Source organism: Oncorhynchus tshawytscha, linkage group LG01 (assembly GCF_018296145.1).
Source record: "Oncorhynchus tshawytscha isolate Ot180627B linkage group LG01, Otsh_v2.0, whole genome shotgun sequence".
Lineage (NCBI taxonomy): Eukaryota > Metazoa > Chordata > Actinopteri > Salmoniformes > Salmonidae > Oncorhynchus > Oncorhynchus tshawytscha.
The window spans coordinates 51,687,758-51,707,206 of NC_056429.1; the positions used below are offsets into that span (position 1 = coordinate 51,687,758).

Sequence of the window (19,449 nt, forward strand, 5' to 3'; positions counted from 1 at the left end):
AGTAAACGTCCCTGTTTCAGGACCCTGTCTTTCAAAGATAATTTATAAAAATCCAAATAACTTCACAGATCTTCATTGTAAAAGGTTTAAAAAATGTTTCCCATGCTTGTTCAATGAACCATAAACAATTAATGAATATGCACCTGTGGAACGGTCGTTAAGACACGAACAGCTTACAGAGGGTAGGCAATTAAGGTCAGAGTTATGAAAACTTAGGACACTAAATAGGCCTTTCCACTGACTCCGAAAAACACCAGAAGAAAGATGCCCAGGGTCCCTGCTCATCTGCATGAACATGCCTTAGGCATGCTGCAAGGACGCATGAGGACTGCAGATGTTGCCAGGGCAATAAATTGCAATGTCCATATAATAAAGCGCTGCAGGGAGATAGGACGGACAGCTGATTGTCCTTGCAGTGGCAGACCACGTGTAACAACACCTGCACAGGATCGGTATATCCGAACATCACACCTGCGGGACAGGTACAAGATGGCAACAACAACTGCCTGATTATCACCAGGAACGCACACTCCCTCCATCAGACCGCAGACTGTCCGCAATAGGCTGAGAGAGGCTGGACTGAGGGCTTGTAGGCCTGTTGTAAGGCAGGTCCTCACCAGACATCACCAGCAACAACGTTGCCTATGGGCACAAATCGTCGCTGGACCAGACAGGACTGGCAAAAAGTGCTATTGACTGACAAGTTGCGGTTGAGTCTCACCAGGGGTGATGGTCGGATTCGCATTTATCGTCGAAGGAATAAGCGTTACACCGATGCCTGTACTCTGGAGCGGGATCGTCTTGGAGGTGGAGGGTCCGTCATGGTCTGGGGCGGTGTGCCACAGCATCATCGGACTGAGCTTGTTGTCATTGCAGGCAATCTCAAAGCTGTGCGTTACAGGAAAGACATCCTCCTCCCTCATGTGGTACCCTTCTTGCAGGCTCATCCTGACATGACCTTCCAACATGACAATGCCACCAGCCATACTGCTCATTCTGTGCATAATTTCCTGTAAGACAGGAATGTCAGGGTCCTGTCATGGCCAGCGAAGAGCCAGGATCTAAATCCCATTGAGCACATCTGGGACCTGTTGGATCGGAGGGTAACATCTCACAACAAGAACTGGCAAATCTGGTGCAGTCCACGAGGAGGAGATGCACTGCAGTAGTTAATGCAGCTGGTGGCCACACCAGATACGGACTGTTAATTTTGATTTTGACCCCCCCATCCCTTTTGTTCAGGGACACATTATTCCATTTATTTTAGTCACATGTCTGTGGAACTTGTTCAGTTTGTCTCAGTTATTGAATCTGATGGTCATATAATAAATATACACATAATTTCTCTGCCCAGGCAAGATCTTACAATTATCATGGTCCACAAACACCAACACAGTCTTGAAGGCATGACAACGCCTCTTCCCCCTGAGGAGGCTGAATGGGCACTCAGATCCTCAAAACGTTCTACAGCTAAACCATAGAGAGCATCTTGATTGGCTGCATCACTGCTTGGTATGGCAAGGCGTCAAGCTCCCTGCCATTCAGGACCTCTATATCAGACGGTGTCAGAGGAAGAGCACCCAACTCAGACCGTTCCGCACGGCAAGCGGTACTGATGCACCAAGACTGGAACAAAACTGGACCCTGAACCGCTCCTACCCCCAAGCCATAAGACTGCTAAATAGTTAATTATCCAATAGCTACCCGGACATTCTGCATTGACTCTATTTGCAATGAACTCTTGACTCAATACATACGCTGCTGCTACTGTTTATATTCATCCTGTTACTAAGTCATTATTTTATCCCTACCTATTTGTAAATACACTTCATGACCAAAAGTATGTGGACACTTCTTCGAACATCTCATTCCAAAATAATTGGCATTAATATGGAGTTGGTCCCCCTTCGATGCTATAACAGCCTCCTGGTAAAGCTTTCCACTAATGTTGGACCATTACGGTGGGAACTTGCTTTCATTCAGCCACAAGAGCATTCGTGAGGTTTGGCACAACCTTGTCAGCCACGTCCGTAGCCATGAAGTGCTTTGAAAAGCTGGTAATGGCTCACATCAACACCATTATCCCAGAAACCCTAGACCCACTGCAATTTGCATACAGCCCAAACAGATTCACAGATAATGCACTCTCTATTGCACTCTACACTGCCCTTTCCCACCTGGACAAAAGGAACACCTATGTGAGAATGCTATTCATTGACTACAGCTCAGTGTTCAACACCATAGTACCCTCAAAGCTCATTGCTAAGCTAAGGATCCTGGGACTAACCTCCCTCTGCAACTGGATCCTGGACGAGCCACCCTCAGGTGGTGAGGGTAGGTATTAGAGGTCGACCGATTATGATTTTTCAACGCCGATACCGATTATTGGAGAACCCAAAAAAGCTGATACCGATTAATTGGCCGATTTGTATTTATTTATTTGTAATAAGGACAATTACAACAATACTGAATGAACACTTATTTTAACTTAATATAATAGATCAATAAAAATCTGTTTAGTCTCAAATAAATAACGAAACATGTTCAATTTGGTTAAAATAATGCAAAAACGGGGGATCACGTGACCCTTGGACGAGATGGCCGCATGAACTAAGAGCTCCGCACAAGTAGTTTCCAATTCCTAATCTTACCTCCACTCCAAGTTCAAACTCATTTAGCTTTAGTAAGAAAAAGTCATGGCGGCTACAAAAGGTGACACTACAGGTGACATTTTTACCGGGACTCGAGTATTAGCGACGGAAAAAGCCTCCAAGAAGAAGCTAGCTTCAGAAAAAACTAGCGCCATTAGCCAGAAGCAAGAGAACCCGCTCTCCCACGAGGCACAACGAATGCCAACCTCGCACTCTGTCGAAGACATCCTTTCTGAGTTGAGATCCCAACGTACAGAACTAAACACTAAATTAGATGCCATTAACTCTCAGCTCAGTGCGATAGGGGGCAAGGTGACAATCCTGGAAACCGCTTTGCCTGACATCAACAACAAGATGTCCAGGCGCCCCGCGTTTATGGTTGAGGCAGAGGAGCGAATCCTATCCATGGAAAACTTATTGACAGATGCCATGGAAACAATAGCATATGCTAAAAAGAAAATTGAGCATCTGGAAGAGAAAACAGAGGACCTGGAAAACAGGGGGCGAAGGAATAATTGTGTTCTATTCAATCTGGGCGAAAAAGAAGAGGGAAACATGCCACTGATCCGCTACCTGCAAGACAAACTTCCTGAGTAGCTCCACATGTCCACCGACAGGCCCATAGAACTCGAGAGAGCTCACCGAGCACTGAGGCCCCCACCAGCAGCCAGACAACCACCGCGCCCAATCACCATACGTTTCCTGAGATTCACTGGCAAGGAACGAGTCCTACAGGCGGCGAAAAACAACACCATCACAGTGGGAAACGCCAAACTCGCTTTACACCAGGACCTGTCAGCTGGAATACACCGAGAATTTGACGAAGTGAAGAAATACTCCATTGACCGAGGCATCTTCAGGGGATTCAAATACCCAAACGAGCTCAGGATTCTTCACCAAGGAGCCTTGCGACACTTCAAAACTCCTGAAGAGGCAAAACGTTTATTGAAAGACAATCCTGGCCAATGAGAAACAGACCAATGACTAAATGCGATTAATGCCATTACTAAAGGAGGTAAGACGACATATAGCCGATATCCAGAGACCCACCCCCTAAATGTCATTATAGCCGTCCAATTTATATTTATTTTCCTTTAACTGAGAGGGATGGGCTGTATAGCCTAACCTAGGCCTACTAATGTTTCAGCCTACTTTTATTTCCCTGTTTTTTTGTTTGTTGCTATTATTACTTGGGGTTCCCTAGGTCCCTTGGGGGAGGTATATGTAGGCTGGGCTATTGATTTTATTTTTCTCCCTTCTTTTACTGTGGTCTGGACGAGGGCAACTGTGTTATTTACTCAATGCGGGGTGGAGAGGATGAGGCATTTCTTTGGTGGGGAGAGGGAGACGTTGTGCGTTGCTAACTGTTCCCGGTTTTTGTTTTATTCGGAACACAGAATTGAGACTGAGCGGGGGGTAATAGATCCAACGGGATGTGTCGAGTTGTTTGGGAACTCGGCTGGGGTGTTCAGAGATTATTATTTTATGTACACCATTTATTTTCCTTTTATGTGAATGCAGCTGTAATTACTATCCACTTTTACCCAGCGATGACTTGCACTAAAGTTCGATTACTGCTCGATGACGTACCTTAAATCTATTGACATGGAACTGCCATGGTCTAGGGCATGCAATAAAACGAAAAAAGATACTATGTGTTCTAAAAAAGGAAAAAGCAGACATCGTGCTATTACAAGAGACACACCTCTGTGATGCTGAACATGCCAAACTCCGCAGAGCTTGGGTGGGACAGGTGTATTTCTCATCTTTCAAATCAAACAGTAGAGGCACAGCCATACTTATCCATAAAAATGTTCCATTCATAATTGACAAAAACATATCTGATCCGGAGGGGAGATTTATTTTGATAACTGGGTCACTATATGGTCAACCAATTACTATATTAAACATATACGCCCTAACACAGATACTCCTGCCTTCATGTCAAAAATTATAACCCTGTTCAATGAGCATTGTGTCTCCTTTGGCGTGGTGGCCGGAGATTTTAATTGTACCCTTAACCCAACCCTAGACAAATCATCTCAAGTCCCCACCACAAATCCTAGATCTGCAAAGATGTTGAACTCTCTTACTAAAGAGATGGGACTGATAGATATCTGGAGAGAGACTAATAGCTCATCTATGGACTATACATACTACTCTAATGTCCATAACACCTACTCCCGTATAGATTACATTTTTATCCCAAAGAGTTTCATAAATTCAGCCACTTGTACAATCGGACCCATAGCACTTTCAGATCACGCCTTTGTCCACCTCCGCTTTGACCTCTGCAAAAACATCCCGAGGTCAAAGAGCTGGAAATTCAACACCTCCATGCTATCAAACGAAGCGTTCCATACATTGGTAACTACATGGATAGACAACTACACACAAGACAATAAAGATTCTCCTGTTTCTCCGGCCACAATGTGGGACGCTGCTAAAGCCACACTAAGAGGTCATCTAATTGCATATGCTTCCTCTAAGAAAAAGGCAATAAGCACACAGGTTAGATCTTGAGAGAGAGCTGGAATGCTGTGAAAAAATACATAAACAATCCCTAGACAGCACCTCCTGGAGTCAACTTAAAGCAGCCAAAGCCAAACTGAATTTGGACTACACTCGGGAGATAAAAAAAAAGTTTTCTTTACTAAACAGAAATACCATGAGTATAGCAATAGGCCCAGTAGATTGCTTGCTTACCAATTAAAAAAGGAGCAGTCAGAGCATACAATCATGGCTATCCGAACAGCAGAGGACGAGGTCACATATGACCCAAAAAAGATCGATTTAACTTTTCATGATTTTTACTGCAAACTATATACCTCTGAGAGAAAACGGAGGCAGAACTCCACTCTTTCCTAGAGGGAATCTTGCTACCTAAACTATCAGAGACCGACCAAGAAGATCTCAACTCCCCCTTCACTCCTGAGGAGATCCCGGAGGCAATTACCTCCATGCCACCTAATAAGTCCCCAGGCCCAGATGGATTCCCCAGAGAGTTCTACAAAGCTTTTTGGCCCCAGCTCAGCCCTATCTTCATGCCAATGCTGGAGGATTTTTGCAAAAACTGAGTTCTCCCAGACTCAATGCACACAGCTCGCATTACAGTGTTGCTAAAAAAGGACAAGGACCCCCTATCCTGCTCGTCCTTCCGGCCCATAAGCTTGTTGGATTTCGACTATAAAATAATTACCAAATTGCTCACCAAAAGACTAAACACTCTTCTTCCCAGAATAATAAAAGCGGACCAAACTGGATTTATTAGAGACAGATACTCTTCTGATAACATTCGCCGTCTTTTTGATATTATTGATCAAGTAAACGCACAGAAGACCCCTGTCCTGCTGGCTTCACTGGATGCTGAGAAGGCGTTTGACAGGATGGAGTGGAGCTTTCTGTGTTCAGTCTTAGAAAAGTTCAATATGGGCCCAAATTTTATTAAATGGATCAAATCACTATACTCTCATCCAAATGCCATGGTGACTACTAATGGACTGAACTCTGACAGATTCCTTCTGGAACGGGCACAAGACAAGGGTGCTCGCTGTCCCCGCTGCTCTACTTGTTGGGGGTGGAGCCTCTGGCAGAGCTGATAAGGAGCAATTCAAGTATAATGGGCGTTTCTGCAGGCGGCCTGCAGCACAAGATTTCGCTTTACGCAGATGATGTCTTGCTCTACATATCCAACCCTGAGAAATCCCTCCCTCTCATTTTAGACACAATTGCTCAGTATGGCAAGTTTTCAGGTTATAAGATCAATTTTAACAAATCCACTGTCTGCCCTCTCAATATTACACTCACCAGCTCTATGAAGACACTTTGTCCTTTCCAATGGAAAACACAGGGGTTTCAATACCTCCGGATCTTCATAACACCAGATCTGAATAGCCTTTTTAAGGAAAATTATCTTCCACTCCTGGATCGAATCAAGAACGATCTCCAAACCTGGATCTCCCTCCCAATTAGCTTAGTAGGAAGAATTAATGTAATCCGTATGAACGTCCTCCCTAGACTGAACTACTTATTTCAGATGCTCCCATGCTATCTCCCAGTTTCCTTCTTCAAAACAACTAACCAAAGCATCACCAAATTTATATGGGGCAATAAAAAACCTAGGATCAATTTTTCCACTCTATCGAAACCTGAATCTAAGGGTTGTCTTGCCCTTCCCTCCCTTCAATTGTACTACTGGTCTGCCCAAATCCGCAACATGCTAACATGGATCACAAACAGACAAGAGTCAACGTGGATTCAGATAGAAGCCCAATCCTGTGGTTCATTGCCCTTAAGCTCAATTATATTCATTAATAACTTTAGTGAAGTGGGCAACATAGCCAAAACCTTTGTGATTTACAGCACCCTACTAGCGTGGAGGGACTGTAAGAAATACCTGGGCATTTCCTCCCAAATATGTTCTCACTCGCCTATAGTAGGCAACCCAGACTTGCCAAAAGCCCTGAGGGATGCCAACTTTAATCTTTGGCATACTCAGGACCTTTTCAGACCTATTTCATCAGAAAACCACTACACTGAAATCCTTTCAAGAGCTCTGCAGTGAATTCGATGTACCAAGATCCCATTTTTTAAAATATCTTCAAATTAGACATGTAATTTCCTCATTTACCTCCAAGAGGAGGTTTAGAACTCAGTTGAATGAATTTAAAACCCTTCGTCACAGCACAATCCATTAAAGGCAAAATATCTTACATCTATAGACTCCTTTCTGAGAAAGGAAGCTCCTCCTTTACTCCTTTGAAAATAATCTGGGAAAAGGACCTTGGTCTGACTATCAGTGATGAGTTATGGGCGGAGGTTTGCGACAGGGTATACTGCTCCTCTACCAGTGTAAAAATGAAAGAATCTAATTACAAATTTTTGTACAAATTTTATTATACTCCTTTGAGACTCCATAGAATGAAAACAGATATGTCTCCTAACTGTAAAAGATGTACCTCTGAAAGTGGAACCTATATGCATGTATTTTGGAGCTGTATAGAGATTGCCAGATTCTGGCAATCTGTACATACTGCTGCACAGAAAATACTAGAGGTACAGTTTGATATGACCCCGTGTATCTATCTTCTTAATGCCCAGCAGGACTTTGTTCTTGATCCTGACAGAGAAAATTTGCTTATGACTATTACATACTTTGCTAAGAAATGTATTCTTCTATTGTGGGCCTCTAATACCCCTCCTACATTTAAAATGTGGATTGACCAGATTGTTGACTTTCTTCCTCTTGAAAAGCTCACTTATGACCTCCACAAGAGACAGCCCCAAGTTTGATAGACTCTGGTCTCCACTATTCAACTATATTTCAAACTGGACAGAGTGAACGGGGTGACTAGGGAAATGCGCAGATACATGTTGTGTAAGGTACTGTAAAACCTAAAAACGAATTATTGGCCCGTCGTCTCAGCGAATGCTTGAAATAGCTGATAAGAACCTTGATAGTGCTGCTGCAAGTGTTATATGTTTTTTTGTGTGTTTTTATTTTAATTTAGTTTTTGAGTACGTGTGTGTATGTATATACGCATGTATATATATATATGCACCAAGGAAAATAAATAGATTAAGAAAAATAAACGCTCTTATTTGACTTTATCATTCATTTTAATTGTATTTTTATTTTTTCAAATGTATTATTTTTTTTACTATTTATTTTTTTAAAGCCTGTCACATCTGTGAATGTGGAATGTGTTTTGTTGGTTGATTGAAAAACAAGAAAACTTAATAAAACTTTAAATTGAAAAAAAATAAAAATAATGCAAAAACAAAGTGTTGGAGAAGTAAAAGTGTAATATGTGCCATGTAAAAAAGCTAACGTTTGAGTTCCTTGCTCAGAACATGAGAACATATGAAAGTTGGTGGTTCCCTTTAACCTGAGACTTCAATATTCCAAGGTAAGAGGTTTTAGGTTGTAGTTAGTATAGTATTTATAGGACTATTTCTCTCTATACCATTTGTATTTCATATACCTTTGACTATTGGATGTTCTTATAGGCACTATAATATTGCCAGTGTAACAGTATAGCTTCCATCCCTCTCCTCGCTCCTCCCTGGTCTCGAACCAGGAACACATCGACAACAGCCACCCTCGAAGCAGCTTTACCAATGCAGAGCAAGGGGAACAACTACTCCAAGTCTCAGAGCGAGTGAAGTTTGAAACGTTATTAGCGCGCACCCCGCTAACTAGCTAGCCATTTCACATCGGTAACTCCAGCCATTAGGCTGATAGGATTGAAGTCATAAACAGCGATGTGCTTGCGAAGAGCTGCTGGCAAAACGCATGAAAGTGCTGTTTGAATGAATGCTTACGAGCCTGCTGCTGCCTACCATCGCTCAGTCAGACTGCTCTATCAAATCATAGACTTAATTATAACATAACACAGACAAATACAAGACTTGTCATTAATATGGTCGAATCCAGAAACTATCATTTCAAAAACAAAACGTTTATTATATCAGTGAAATACGGAACCGTTCGGTATTTTATCTAACGGGTGGCATCCATAAGTCTAAATATTCTTGTTACATTACCTTCAATCTTATGTCATAATTACGTACAATTCTGGCAAATTAGTTTGCAATGAGCCAGGCTGCCCAAACTGTTTCATATACCCTGACTCAGCGTGCAATTTCACCTGGTTAATATTGCCTGCTAACCTAGATTTGTTTTAGCTAAGTATGCAGGTTTAAAAATATTTACTTCTTTGTATTGATTTTAAGAAAGGCAATGGTGTTTATGGCTAGGTACACGTTGGAGCAACGAGTCCTTTTTCGTGAATGCGCACTGCATCGATTATATGCAACGCAGGACGCGGTAGATAAACTAGTAATATCATCAACCATGTGTAGTTATAACTAGTGATTATGATTGATTGATTTTTATAAGATAAGTTTAAGGCTAGCTAGCAACTTACATTAGCTTGCTGCATTCGCGTAACAGGCAGTCTCCTCGTGGAGTGCAACGAGAGGCAGGTGGTTATAGCGTTGGACTAGTTAACTGTACGGTTTCAAAGATTGGATCCCCCGAGCTGACAATGTGAAAATCTGTCATTCTGCCCCTGAACAAGGCAGTTAACCCACCGTTCCTAGGCCGTCATTGAAAATAAGAATGTGTTCTTAACTGACTTGCCTAGTTAAATAATAGGTATAAAAAAAATATATATATATATATCTTTTTTTTTAAATCGGCGCCCAAAAATACTGATTTCCGATTGTTATGAAAACTTGAAATCGGCCCTAATTAATTGGCCATTCCGATGAATCGGTCGACCTCTAGTAGGTATCAACACATCTGCCACGCTGATCCTCAACACTGGAGCCCCTCAGGGGTGCGTGCTCAGTCCCCTCCTGTACTCCCTGTTCACCCATGACTGCATGGCCAGGCACAACTCCAACACCATCATTAAGTTTCTGATCACTGACAACGACGAGACAGCCTATAGGGAGGCGGTCAGAGACCTGGCCGGGTGGTGCAAGAATAACAACCTATCCCTCAACATAACCAAAACTAAGGAGATGATTGTGGACTACAGGAAAAGGAGGACCGAGCACACCCCCATTCTCATCGACGGGGTTGTAGTGGAGCAGGTTGAGAGCTCCAAGTTCCTTGGTGTCCACATCACCAACAAACTAGAATGGTCCAAACATACCAAGACAGTTGTGAAGAGGGCCCAACAAAGCCTATCCCCCCTCAGAAAAACTAAAAAGAACTGGCATGGGTCCTCAGATTCTCAAAAGTTTCTACAGCTGCAACGTCGAGAGCATCCTGACAGGTTGCGTCACTACCTGGTATGGCAATTGCTCGGCCTCCAACCGCAAGTCACTACAGAGGGTAGTGTGTACGGTCCAGTACATCACTGGGGCTAAGCTGCCTGCCATCCAGGACCTCTATACCAGGCGGTGTCAGAGGAAGGCCATAATAATTGTCAAAGACCCCAGCCACAGACTGTTCTCTCTATTACCGCATGGCAAGCGGTACCAGAGTGCCAAGTCTAGGACAAAAAGGCTTCTCAACAGTTTTTACCCCCAAGCCATAAGACCCCTGAACAGGTAATCAAATGGCTACCCGGACTTTTTGCATTGTTTGCCCCTCCCCCCCAACCCCTCTTTAATGCTGCTGCTACTCTCTGTTTATCATACATGTAGATATGGTTAAAGTGACTATACATGTACATACTACCTCAATCAGCCCAACTAACCGGTGCCTGTATATAGCTTCGCTACTGTTATTTTTCACTGTCTTTTTATTGTTGTTTTTATTTATTTACTTAGCTATTGTTCACCTAATACCTTTTTTGCACTGTTGGTGAGAGCCTGTAAGTAAGCATTTCACTATAAGGTCTACCTACACCTGTTGTATTCGGCGCACATGACAAATACATTTTGATTTGAGCCAGGTCGGAAGTGCATCGCGTGACACACCCCCATAAGTTAACATATCTTGGTCCCACTGATCCTGCCCCATGAACTTTGTATAGTTTGCATGCTGCATATATGACTAGCAACATTATAATACTCACAAGGTAAGAATTAGTATAGTTATTAACCATGGCGCCCTTGCAATCACCTGACCCCCCCCCCAGCTGTGAAGCGTTAGCAAGCTAGCTTCGCTAGTAGGTTAGGTAGCTAACTAACATTAAACTCAACTCACCTGTCCAAATTCTGTTGCATTACCAATGCGATATCTTCCGACATATAGCCAATAAATGTAAAACAACACTTGTTTTGAGTGTTTAACGATGCAGGTTAGTTGGCTAGCTTGGCCTTGTTGAAAGCGGCGAGGCCTTCGAATATTTTAGCTGGCTGGCTAGCTTGTTGGTTAGCCGAAATAAAGTAACTTCAACTATAAGCCAATTCCTTTGCGGTCATTCTAAATAATGCATTACTACTCGACGCTTCGCCTGCGGTTTCACGTTAATATTTTGCTAAAAAACAAGTAATACTTTGTTTATCATTAATGCATCGCTGTGACAACTTGACTCAATTGACTGCCTGTCTCTGAGGTGATGCGCTCTGCGTCACCAACAATAACAAGCCCGTCAGAGGCTGCGAAACCATACGTTTACAAGATGCCTGGGATATGTAGTCCGACCACATTTTTTTTCTCCTTCGTGTGGCCAAAGAATTATCAAATTAATGCTCTAACTTGTATAACGGACCTAAGAGGCACAACGGCTACTTGGGCAGACTAGCATCATGAAGATACACATATGGCTACAGAATACTTCATATTGCGGTAGGCTGCATATATTATACCTAGCTGTCAGTAGCGTTTCAGGCCATACGCTTCGAGAGTGCATGCCACTGAGTGCATCGCATTTATTGGCTAAGTTGAATCTCTATTGGCGACATTTTCTCTGTTAAAATGACTGCAAAATGTTGCAACAAGGGCTTTGCAGTCATGGAAGATATTGGGGAAGTGTCGTCTGGGTACAATTTTTCATAATTACATGGGTCTGTGGTTTGGTGAGGAAAAGCAGCCTCGTCTAATGATGATCCAATCAGACTATATATTGTTGCAGAAAAATTGACATTTTGAAACCCCATCATTAATTGTCATTAAATAGATGTCCTCGTTAAATACTAGACTACTTTTATGCAACAACAAAAAAATGCATAGGTCTACATTTAAAATAAAAGCTTACCAAAATGATTTTTTATTTTCGACCAAACTTTGCATTCTGGAGGAGTACACTAAAACTATGAAACTACATTTCCCTGAAGCCTCTGCATCATCCATGCGCTTCAGTCAATCAGCTGTTGAAGCAACTACTGACTACCTCCGCGCAAGGGTAGCTCATTTGTCATATCTAAACCCAGACGAGGCAAACAGAAATAGCCATATTTACAGTCCCAAAAGGTGAACGATTAAGGTAAATTTAATGTCATGTGAAACAAAAACCGACAAAGGTGTGCATGCGGTTGTTGCTGTGTTTGTTTGGTGGTATCTGTACAGTTGTAGATTAGGGGCTGGTGGATATGAATGTATTAATAGCCCGCTTGTGAATGTATTGACTATCTTGTATAACCAACGCGTAGGAAAAATACGACTTTTAGATAGTCCGATTTGGTGTATTGCTTTTCTTGTAGGCTGGTAAACTGCACCTATATTGATTAGTCTACTTGATGACCTTGAATTGGCAACGTTTATGCGTCGAGGAGAAAACAAGGACTAACTGGGTGTCCAGAATGCTGTGCAATATTTTGCATATATTTTGCTGCGATAAGTCTACCTCACACCTCTTAGAAATATTCAGGAAGTCTGAGAATTAAAATAATGTGCTCAACCTAAATTTGACACAGCCTACTGCGTGTGTGAGTCGTTTTAGCCTATTCCCGAATACCTTCTAAATTCCACCATATGTGGCTTTATTAAAGGCCACAGTTGTTATCTCTAATGATTCATAATTAAAATGGACAAAACCATGCGATCTCATAGCTCTCATTCAAGTGTGACTGTGCACGGCAGTCAGAATGGTTTTGATATGCGTAAATTGATACTGTTCTCAATTGATCAGCGAAATACCTAATTATGTTTATAATGATGCAAACGGGACGCCCAGAATAAACGTATAGTGTATGATAGACCATACACTATTAGGAAAACCAAATGCAATATAGCAGGCTATACATTATACATATTTTTGTTTTATCAATGCCGACGGAACATAAATGCAGACATGCATGAAAGAAGAGGCGAAATACGTAGCCAAGGGTATTCTCTCGAAACCTGAAGAGAATCTGTCATAGTATGAAAAGGGTCTTAGGCTTTTCCAAACGTAGATATGCAGATAGGCGTGGCCTCTGTTTCAGCACCCATTTGCACCCTACTCAGAAAATGAGCAAATAAAAAGGAGACAGGCAAATTGACCAAGTTTAATGCAATAATTGAATCTGCCGCTAATCGTAATCTTTATAACGTTCATGCTTTTAGGGTGAAGCTATTAGCCTCCCTATGTAGCAAGCCGTTCTGTCAAGTCACCTAAAATGTAGAACATGTCCAGCCTACTAGGCTGATGTCATACAAAAATAGTCGCCTATAAGTGCGTCATATCTATAGCTACTGCAGCAATCATTGACGCAGAAACTTAAGGAGAAGTGCCTTGCTCGTTCCATACGAAATAGCTATCTCTATCCATTTTTCTATGAAGTGGGTTGGTCAAGGTGGCGTGTCTCTTTAACCTTTTTTGAAGGACGCAGCAGCTGTATTTATTGACGTATGCAAATTAATTCAGGGGTGGTTCTCGTGAGAAAAAAAACAGGAACAAGAATCAGTTTCACATTGTAGTTCGGAGTTGCTGGGTGAAGGAAAGGAAAACGATACGTGGCGAATATTGGTGAATGTCGGTATCCTCCACGTGTATTTCCCGCATAGCCTACATCTGAGTGGAGCGCTGGCGTCCGAAAGGGTGAAACTATTGAATCTCTTGCTTTAGTGCACTTTATTGTGTCACATCGGTAGTCTTCGATTTTGTTTGCTGAATGGGTGATCACGAATTCGCATTGCAATTGGCTTGCAGAAGAAAAAATACACTCTTGAGTTCTATAAAATATCATAACAACCCTGCGAGCCTAGTCTATGACATTCTCAATAATAACTCGTCTCTGTTTCCCCCGTTTCAGCTCAGCAAACCATGCAGGATGATTTACTGATGGACAAAAACAAAGCCCAACCTCATCAGCAGCAAGATCCAACCGTAGAACCTCCCTCCACCCCGACCCCCTCGGAACCCACTACATCAGAGGAGAGCCCATCGAGTGTGAGCAACCAAGCAGCTTCAGCTCTCAACAAAGAGAAAGTGCTGATGGAGTCTCCGATCCTGCCGGGTTTAAATTTTCATCAGCCGCAGGAAACCGGTGGCACCCTGTCCCCCTCATTTGGTAGCACTTGGTCCACTGGAACCACAAACACCGTGGACGACAATTTTTTTCAAGGAATACCCTCAGTGAACGGAACAATGCTTTTCCAGAACTTCCCCCATCACGTCAATCCGGTATTTGGAGGCAATTTCTCACCTCAGCTTGGCTTGGCACAGTCTCAGCATCAAGCCCAGCAACAGCAGCAGCCACCGCCGCAGCAACGGAGATCCCCTGTTAGCCCCAACCAAGGTCCTTTTCCACAGAGAAACGCATACAGTCACCAGTCTGTCATGAATAGCAAGGCTTCTTCACCTGCCTCATCTTCGGGTTGGAATAATCACCAGAATACCGCTTGGAGCACAGCCTCCAATCCTTGGAGCGGTCTCCAGGCAGGCAGGGACCCGCGGAGAGCTGTAGGAGTCGGGGTTGGCGTGGGGGTCGGTGTAGGGGTGCCGTCTTCCATGAACCCCATCTCCCCGATGAAAAAGCCATATTCCAGCAATGTTATAGCACCCCCAAAATTCCCGAGAGCTGGTCCCCTCACCCCGAAATCTTGGATGGAGGACAACGCCTTTAGGACGGACAACAGCAACAATATGATGCCTTTTCAGGTATGTTTGGATGTATAATAAGTAGCCTAACCTTTTAATCCAATTTGAAACATTTTCATAATAAACATGTCAATTAAACGCAAGTGTGTTAGAAGATGATTATGGTAATGTCTTCATGTCCACATCATGAGAGCGAGAGAGAGCATCTTACACTGCAGAAGTAGCCTATAGCCATATGTATAGTCTACTCACAGGTTGCATTTAAAACACTCCCAGAGTGAGCTGGCAAAATATGCAAGAAATGTAACCATTTGTTGCAATAACCATAGCTATAGACTAACAGAGTTCTCCATCTCTGTCAACAAACTAGGTCTATAGCCTACGGTTTCAAGCATTCTACCAAATAATATCGCAGTTGCAAATGAGAACTGGTTCTCAACTAGCCTACCTGGTTAAATAAAGGTGAAATAATAAAATAAAAATGTACGGGCTGTGTTGAACATGAAGCTATGTTGAATATTCTTCATGTAAATGGTTCAAGAAAAAGAGCAAATACTTTGATTTTAGTCTCCTGCAACCCATAAGGGCACCTGTTCAGATCATTAAAACATTGTAACTCTTAATTATGACAATGTTTAATTTTAAGAAGTGTCACAATGGATTGTTGAGTAGTGATTAATGAATTATGAAGTTATAATATTGATTATGCTATTATGACCTAATAATAAGGTTGTTATGCAGGCTATGCATCATGTCTTATTTTCCATTGGTGGACTGACTACATTGAAAAACGGCTCTGGAGGTCACATCCTACACTATCCTTGTGAAAATCATTGCAATTACTGAGGAAAATGAATGTGTATTTTGTAATGGCGCTTAAAGGGCAAACTGCTCGTATGTGATTGGCTATTTTTAGTCTAGTGTGCGGTGGGTCTTCGACACACTGCTGAGCTGCGTGCTGCTGTCATATGATGATGGAGTACTTTGTAACCAAATTATTATGAAAGTATCCGCTTCGCTATAAGTTATTAGTCATAATTATGTTGTAACAAAGTGACATTTGAAACATTGTTGCAACTCTCCTATATCAGTTCACCCTCCCCTGTTTTACTAGTTTGTAAATGAATTATGTTCTGACTGCGTAAACTCTTTACTTTGATGTCACTATAGCCTAATGTGCCGTGACAGTATCACATGACTTCAATTATAATATTTGGACAAGTAGTTAATTATTTTCAGTCCTAGTTATTTTTGAAAGCCTGTAGACAGAAATGAAAGAATTGCAATAGGCTTCAGCCGCTTGACAACCAAGTAATGAACCGTGTCTGGTCAGTAAATTGTGACTCTATAGAATATTTAATTGTAGGCAACCTATGTCAAAAAAAAAATGTCATTGTAGGGTATTTTAGCTAGGCCAAAGCTGAAAAGGGTAAGGTGCCTTTTTGAGGCATTAACTGAATTATTTCAAGCAAGTATTTTACTATAGAATGTAAGTCTCACATTTTCCATGCCTAGTTTGCTAGCACTGCAGTGGAGATAACCTAGGAGTCATGTGTGCTGTTAGTCAGTGATCGGTGCTGTCTCAGCGCAGCCTTATCAGATGTCTACGGCTTCCTCAGACACAAACCAATTAAATGCTATTCCATCTTCCCATTCTTTTTAGGCTATCACTTGGGCCCAATATATCTCCTTGTTCAAAAGCAGAGACAAAGGCATTGTTTAATGGAGATATATAGGCCTTGTAGTACTTTACACTGATACCTATACCATTTTTGTTCCTGCTTATTGTGACTGATGGTTTGTGAGTGGGGACTTACATTAGTTAGCACAAGACTTAGCACAAAACCTACAAGCAACGCAGCATTGCTGTCACTGCTAACAATGCAGACTTCATTTCTTTTAAACTCATTGCAGCACAGTTTTCCCATATAGTACTTTGTGTTCTGTGAAGACGAAGCCCCTTTGTCTCCAACACCCTGAACAGATAGTGACTCAAGCATTGCAACTACCCAATGTCCAAAATAGGACTCACAGACAACCAGTTTTGGAAAGTATTTTTCAGTGAAAACATTTGAAGTTGTGACAGCCTAGGGCCTAGGCGCTCTCATTTACAGATTCAGTGTCAGAAGAATATTCACAATTACTAACAGATGCGATCACACAATGGAGTCATCTCTCATTACTAGTTTGTTCTCCAATATTGTGTCGGATATAGTAAATGTGTATTGTACAGGCTGCTTTGAACATGCTCCAACCTCAGAAATAGGTGAATCTACTCACCGAGTTAATCTACTCACTAAATAGTTAACCAAATAGCTACCCTGGACTATCTGCATTGACCCTCTTTGCACTCATCTGATACGCTGCTTCTACTGTTTTATTATCTATTGTGTCGCCTAGTTACTTTATCCCGACATGGACAGTTGAAGTCGTAAGTTTACATGCACTTAGGATCGAGTCATGAAAACTCGTTTTTCCACCACTCCACAAATGACTTGTTAACAAGCTATCGTTTTGGTAAGGCGGTTAGGACATCTACTTTGTGCATGACACAAGTCATTTTTCCAACAATTGTTTACAGACAGATTATTTCACTTACTGTATCACAATTTCAGTGGGTCAGAAGTTTACATACACTAAGTTGACTCTGCCTTTAAACACCTTGGAAAATTCCAGAAAATGTCATGGCTTTAGAAGCTTCTGATTGGCTAATTGACATCATCACTCGGTGTCACTTTGCTTGACATCATAGGAAAATCGAAATAAATCAACCAAGACCGCAGGAAAAAAGATTGTAGACCTCCAGCAGTCTGGTTCATCCTATGGAGCAATTTCCCAACGCCTGAAGGTATCACGTTTATCTGTACAAACAATAGTACTCAAGTATAAACACCATGGGACCATGGTGTTTTCGCATCAATGTACTTTGGTGCGGAAAGTGCAAATCAATACCAGAACAACAGCAAAGGGCCTTGTGAAGATGCTGGAGGACACCGGTACAAAAGCATCTATATCCACAGTAAAACGTGTCCTATATCGACATAACCTGGAAGGCCGCTCAGCAAGGAAGAAGCCACTGCTCCAAAACAGCCGTAAAAAAGCCAGACTACGGTTTGCAACTGCACATGGGGACAAAGATCGTACTTTTTGGAGAAATGTCCTCTGGTCTGATGAAACAAAAATAGAACTGTTTGGCCATAATGACCATTGTTGTGTTTGGGGGAAAAAGGGGGATGCTTACAAGATGAAGAACCCCATCCCAACCGTGAAGCATAGCATCATGTTGTGTGGGTGCTTTGCTGCAGGAGGGACTGGTGCACTTCACAAAATAGATGAGGAAAGAAAATGATGTGGATATATTGAATCAACATCTCAAGACATCAGTCAGGAAGTTAAAGCTTGGTCGCAAATGGTTCTTCCAAATGGACAATGACCCCAAGCATACTTCCAAAGTTGTGGCAAAATGGCTTAAGGACAACAAAGTCAAGGTATTGGAGTGGCCATCACAAAGCCCTGACCTCAATCCTACAGAAAATGTGTGGGCAGAACTGAAAAGGCATGTGCGAGCAAGGAGGCCTACAAACCTGACTCAGTTACACCAGCTCTGTCAGGAGGAATGGACCAAAATTCACCCAAATTACTGTGGAAGCCTACCCAAAACGTTTGACCCAAGTTTTAAAATTTAAAGGCAATGCTACCAAATACTAATTGAGTGTATGTAAACGTCTGACCCACTGGGAAGGTGATGAAAGAAATATAAGCTGAAATTAATAATTCTCTCTACTATTATTCTGACATCCCACATTCTTAAAATAATGTGGTGAATCTAACTGACCTAAAACAGGGAATTGTTGCTAGGATTAAATGTCAGGAATTGTGAAAAGCTGAGTTTAAATGTATTTGGCTAAGACATATGGAAACTTCTGATTTCAACTGTACATATTTACCTCAATTATCTCAAACCCCTGCACATCGACTCATTACTGGTACCCTGTGTATATAGCCAAGTTATTGTTACTCGTTGTGTATTTATTACTCATTTTATTTTTTAGATATTTTTCTCTGCGTTGTTGGGAAGGGCCCGTAAGTAAGCGTTTCACTGTTAGTCCACACCTGTTGTTTACAAAGCATGTGATTAATATTTAGTATTTTATTTGATGCTGTGTGCCAGATCAAGTCTACCTGCCATTCTTAATCTCTTTCCCATATACAGTATGTGACATGAATGCAGGGTGAGTCCTGGTTGTGCTGGCATGTGCTCATACCCAACTGTTAGCTGCTGGATAAAAGGTGAGGAATGTGTGGAATTCAACTTAACATGTCCATGAGCATCTCAGAAGACACCTTCATTTGAAATGAGTCGACTTGACATT

The 19,449-nt window shown here is 42.0% G+C and overlaps 2 protein-coding genes across 10 annotated transcripts in view; one reads left to right on the plus strand and one right to left on the minus strand.

Moving 5' to 3' along the window:
* The window catches only part of march5 (membrane-associated ring finger (C3HC4) 5), a 76,137-nt gene extending 64,448 nt beyond the window's left edge, over positions 1-11,689 (minus strand). For both annotated transcript variants that reach the window (XM_042323020.1, XM_042323018.1), the window contains exon 1: positions 11,317-11,689. In XM_042323020.1, the coding sequence (XP_042178954.1) occupies positions 11,317-11,360 (44 nt within the window). In that variant the 5' untranslated portion in view covers positions 11,361-11,689. The remainder of the gene's footprint in view (positions 1-11,316) is intronic.
* Positions 11,690-11,783: 94 nt separating this feature from the next.
* Positions 11,784-19,449, plus strand: part of cpeb3 (cytoplasmic polyadenylation element binding protein 3) — a 66,547-nt gene continuing 58,881 nt past the window's right edge. For 4 of the 8 annotated variants that reach the window (XM_024424662.2, XM_024424669.2, XM_024424710.2 and 1 more), the window contains exons 1-2: positions 11,784-11,901; positions 14,289-15,136. In XM_024424662.2, coding sequence (XP_024280430.1) covers positions 11,862-11,901; positions 14,289-15,136 — 888 coding nt within the window. In that variant the 5' untranslated portion in view covers positions 11,784-11,861. Of the gene's footprint in view, positions 11,902-12,419; positions 12,539-13,769; positions 14,075-14,288; positions 15,137-19,289; positions 19,367-19,449 lie in introns of those variants that run through there. The other 4 variants (XM_024424679.2, XM_024424701.2, XM_024424690.2 and 1 more) reach the window with 4 other exon arrangements.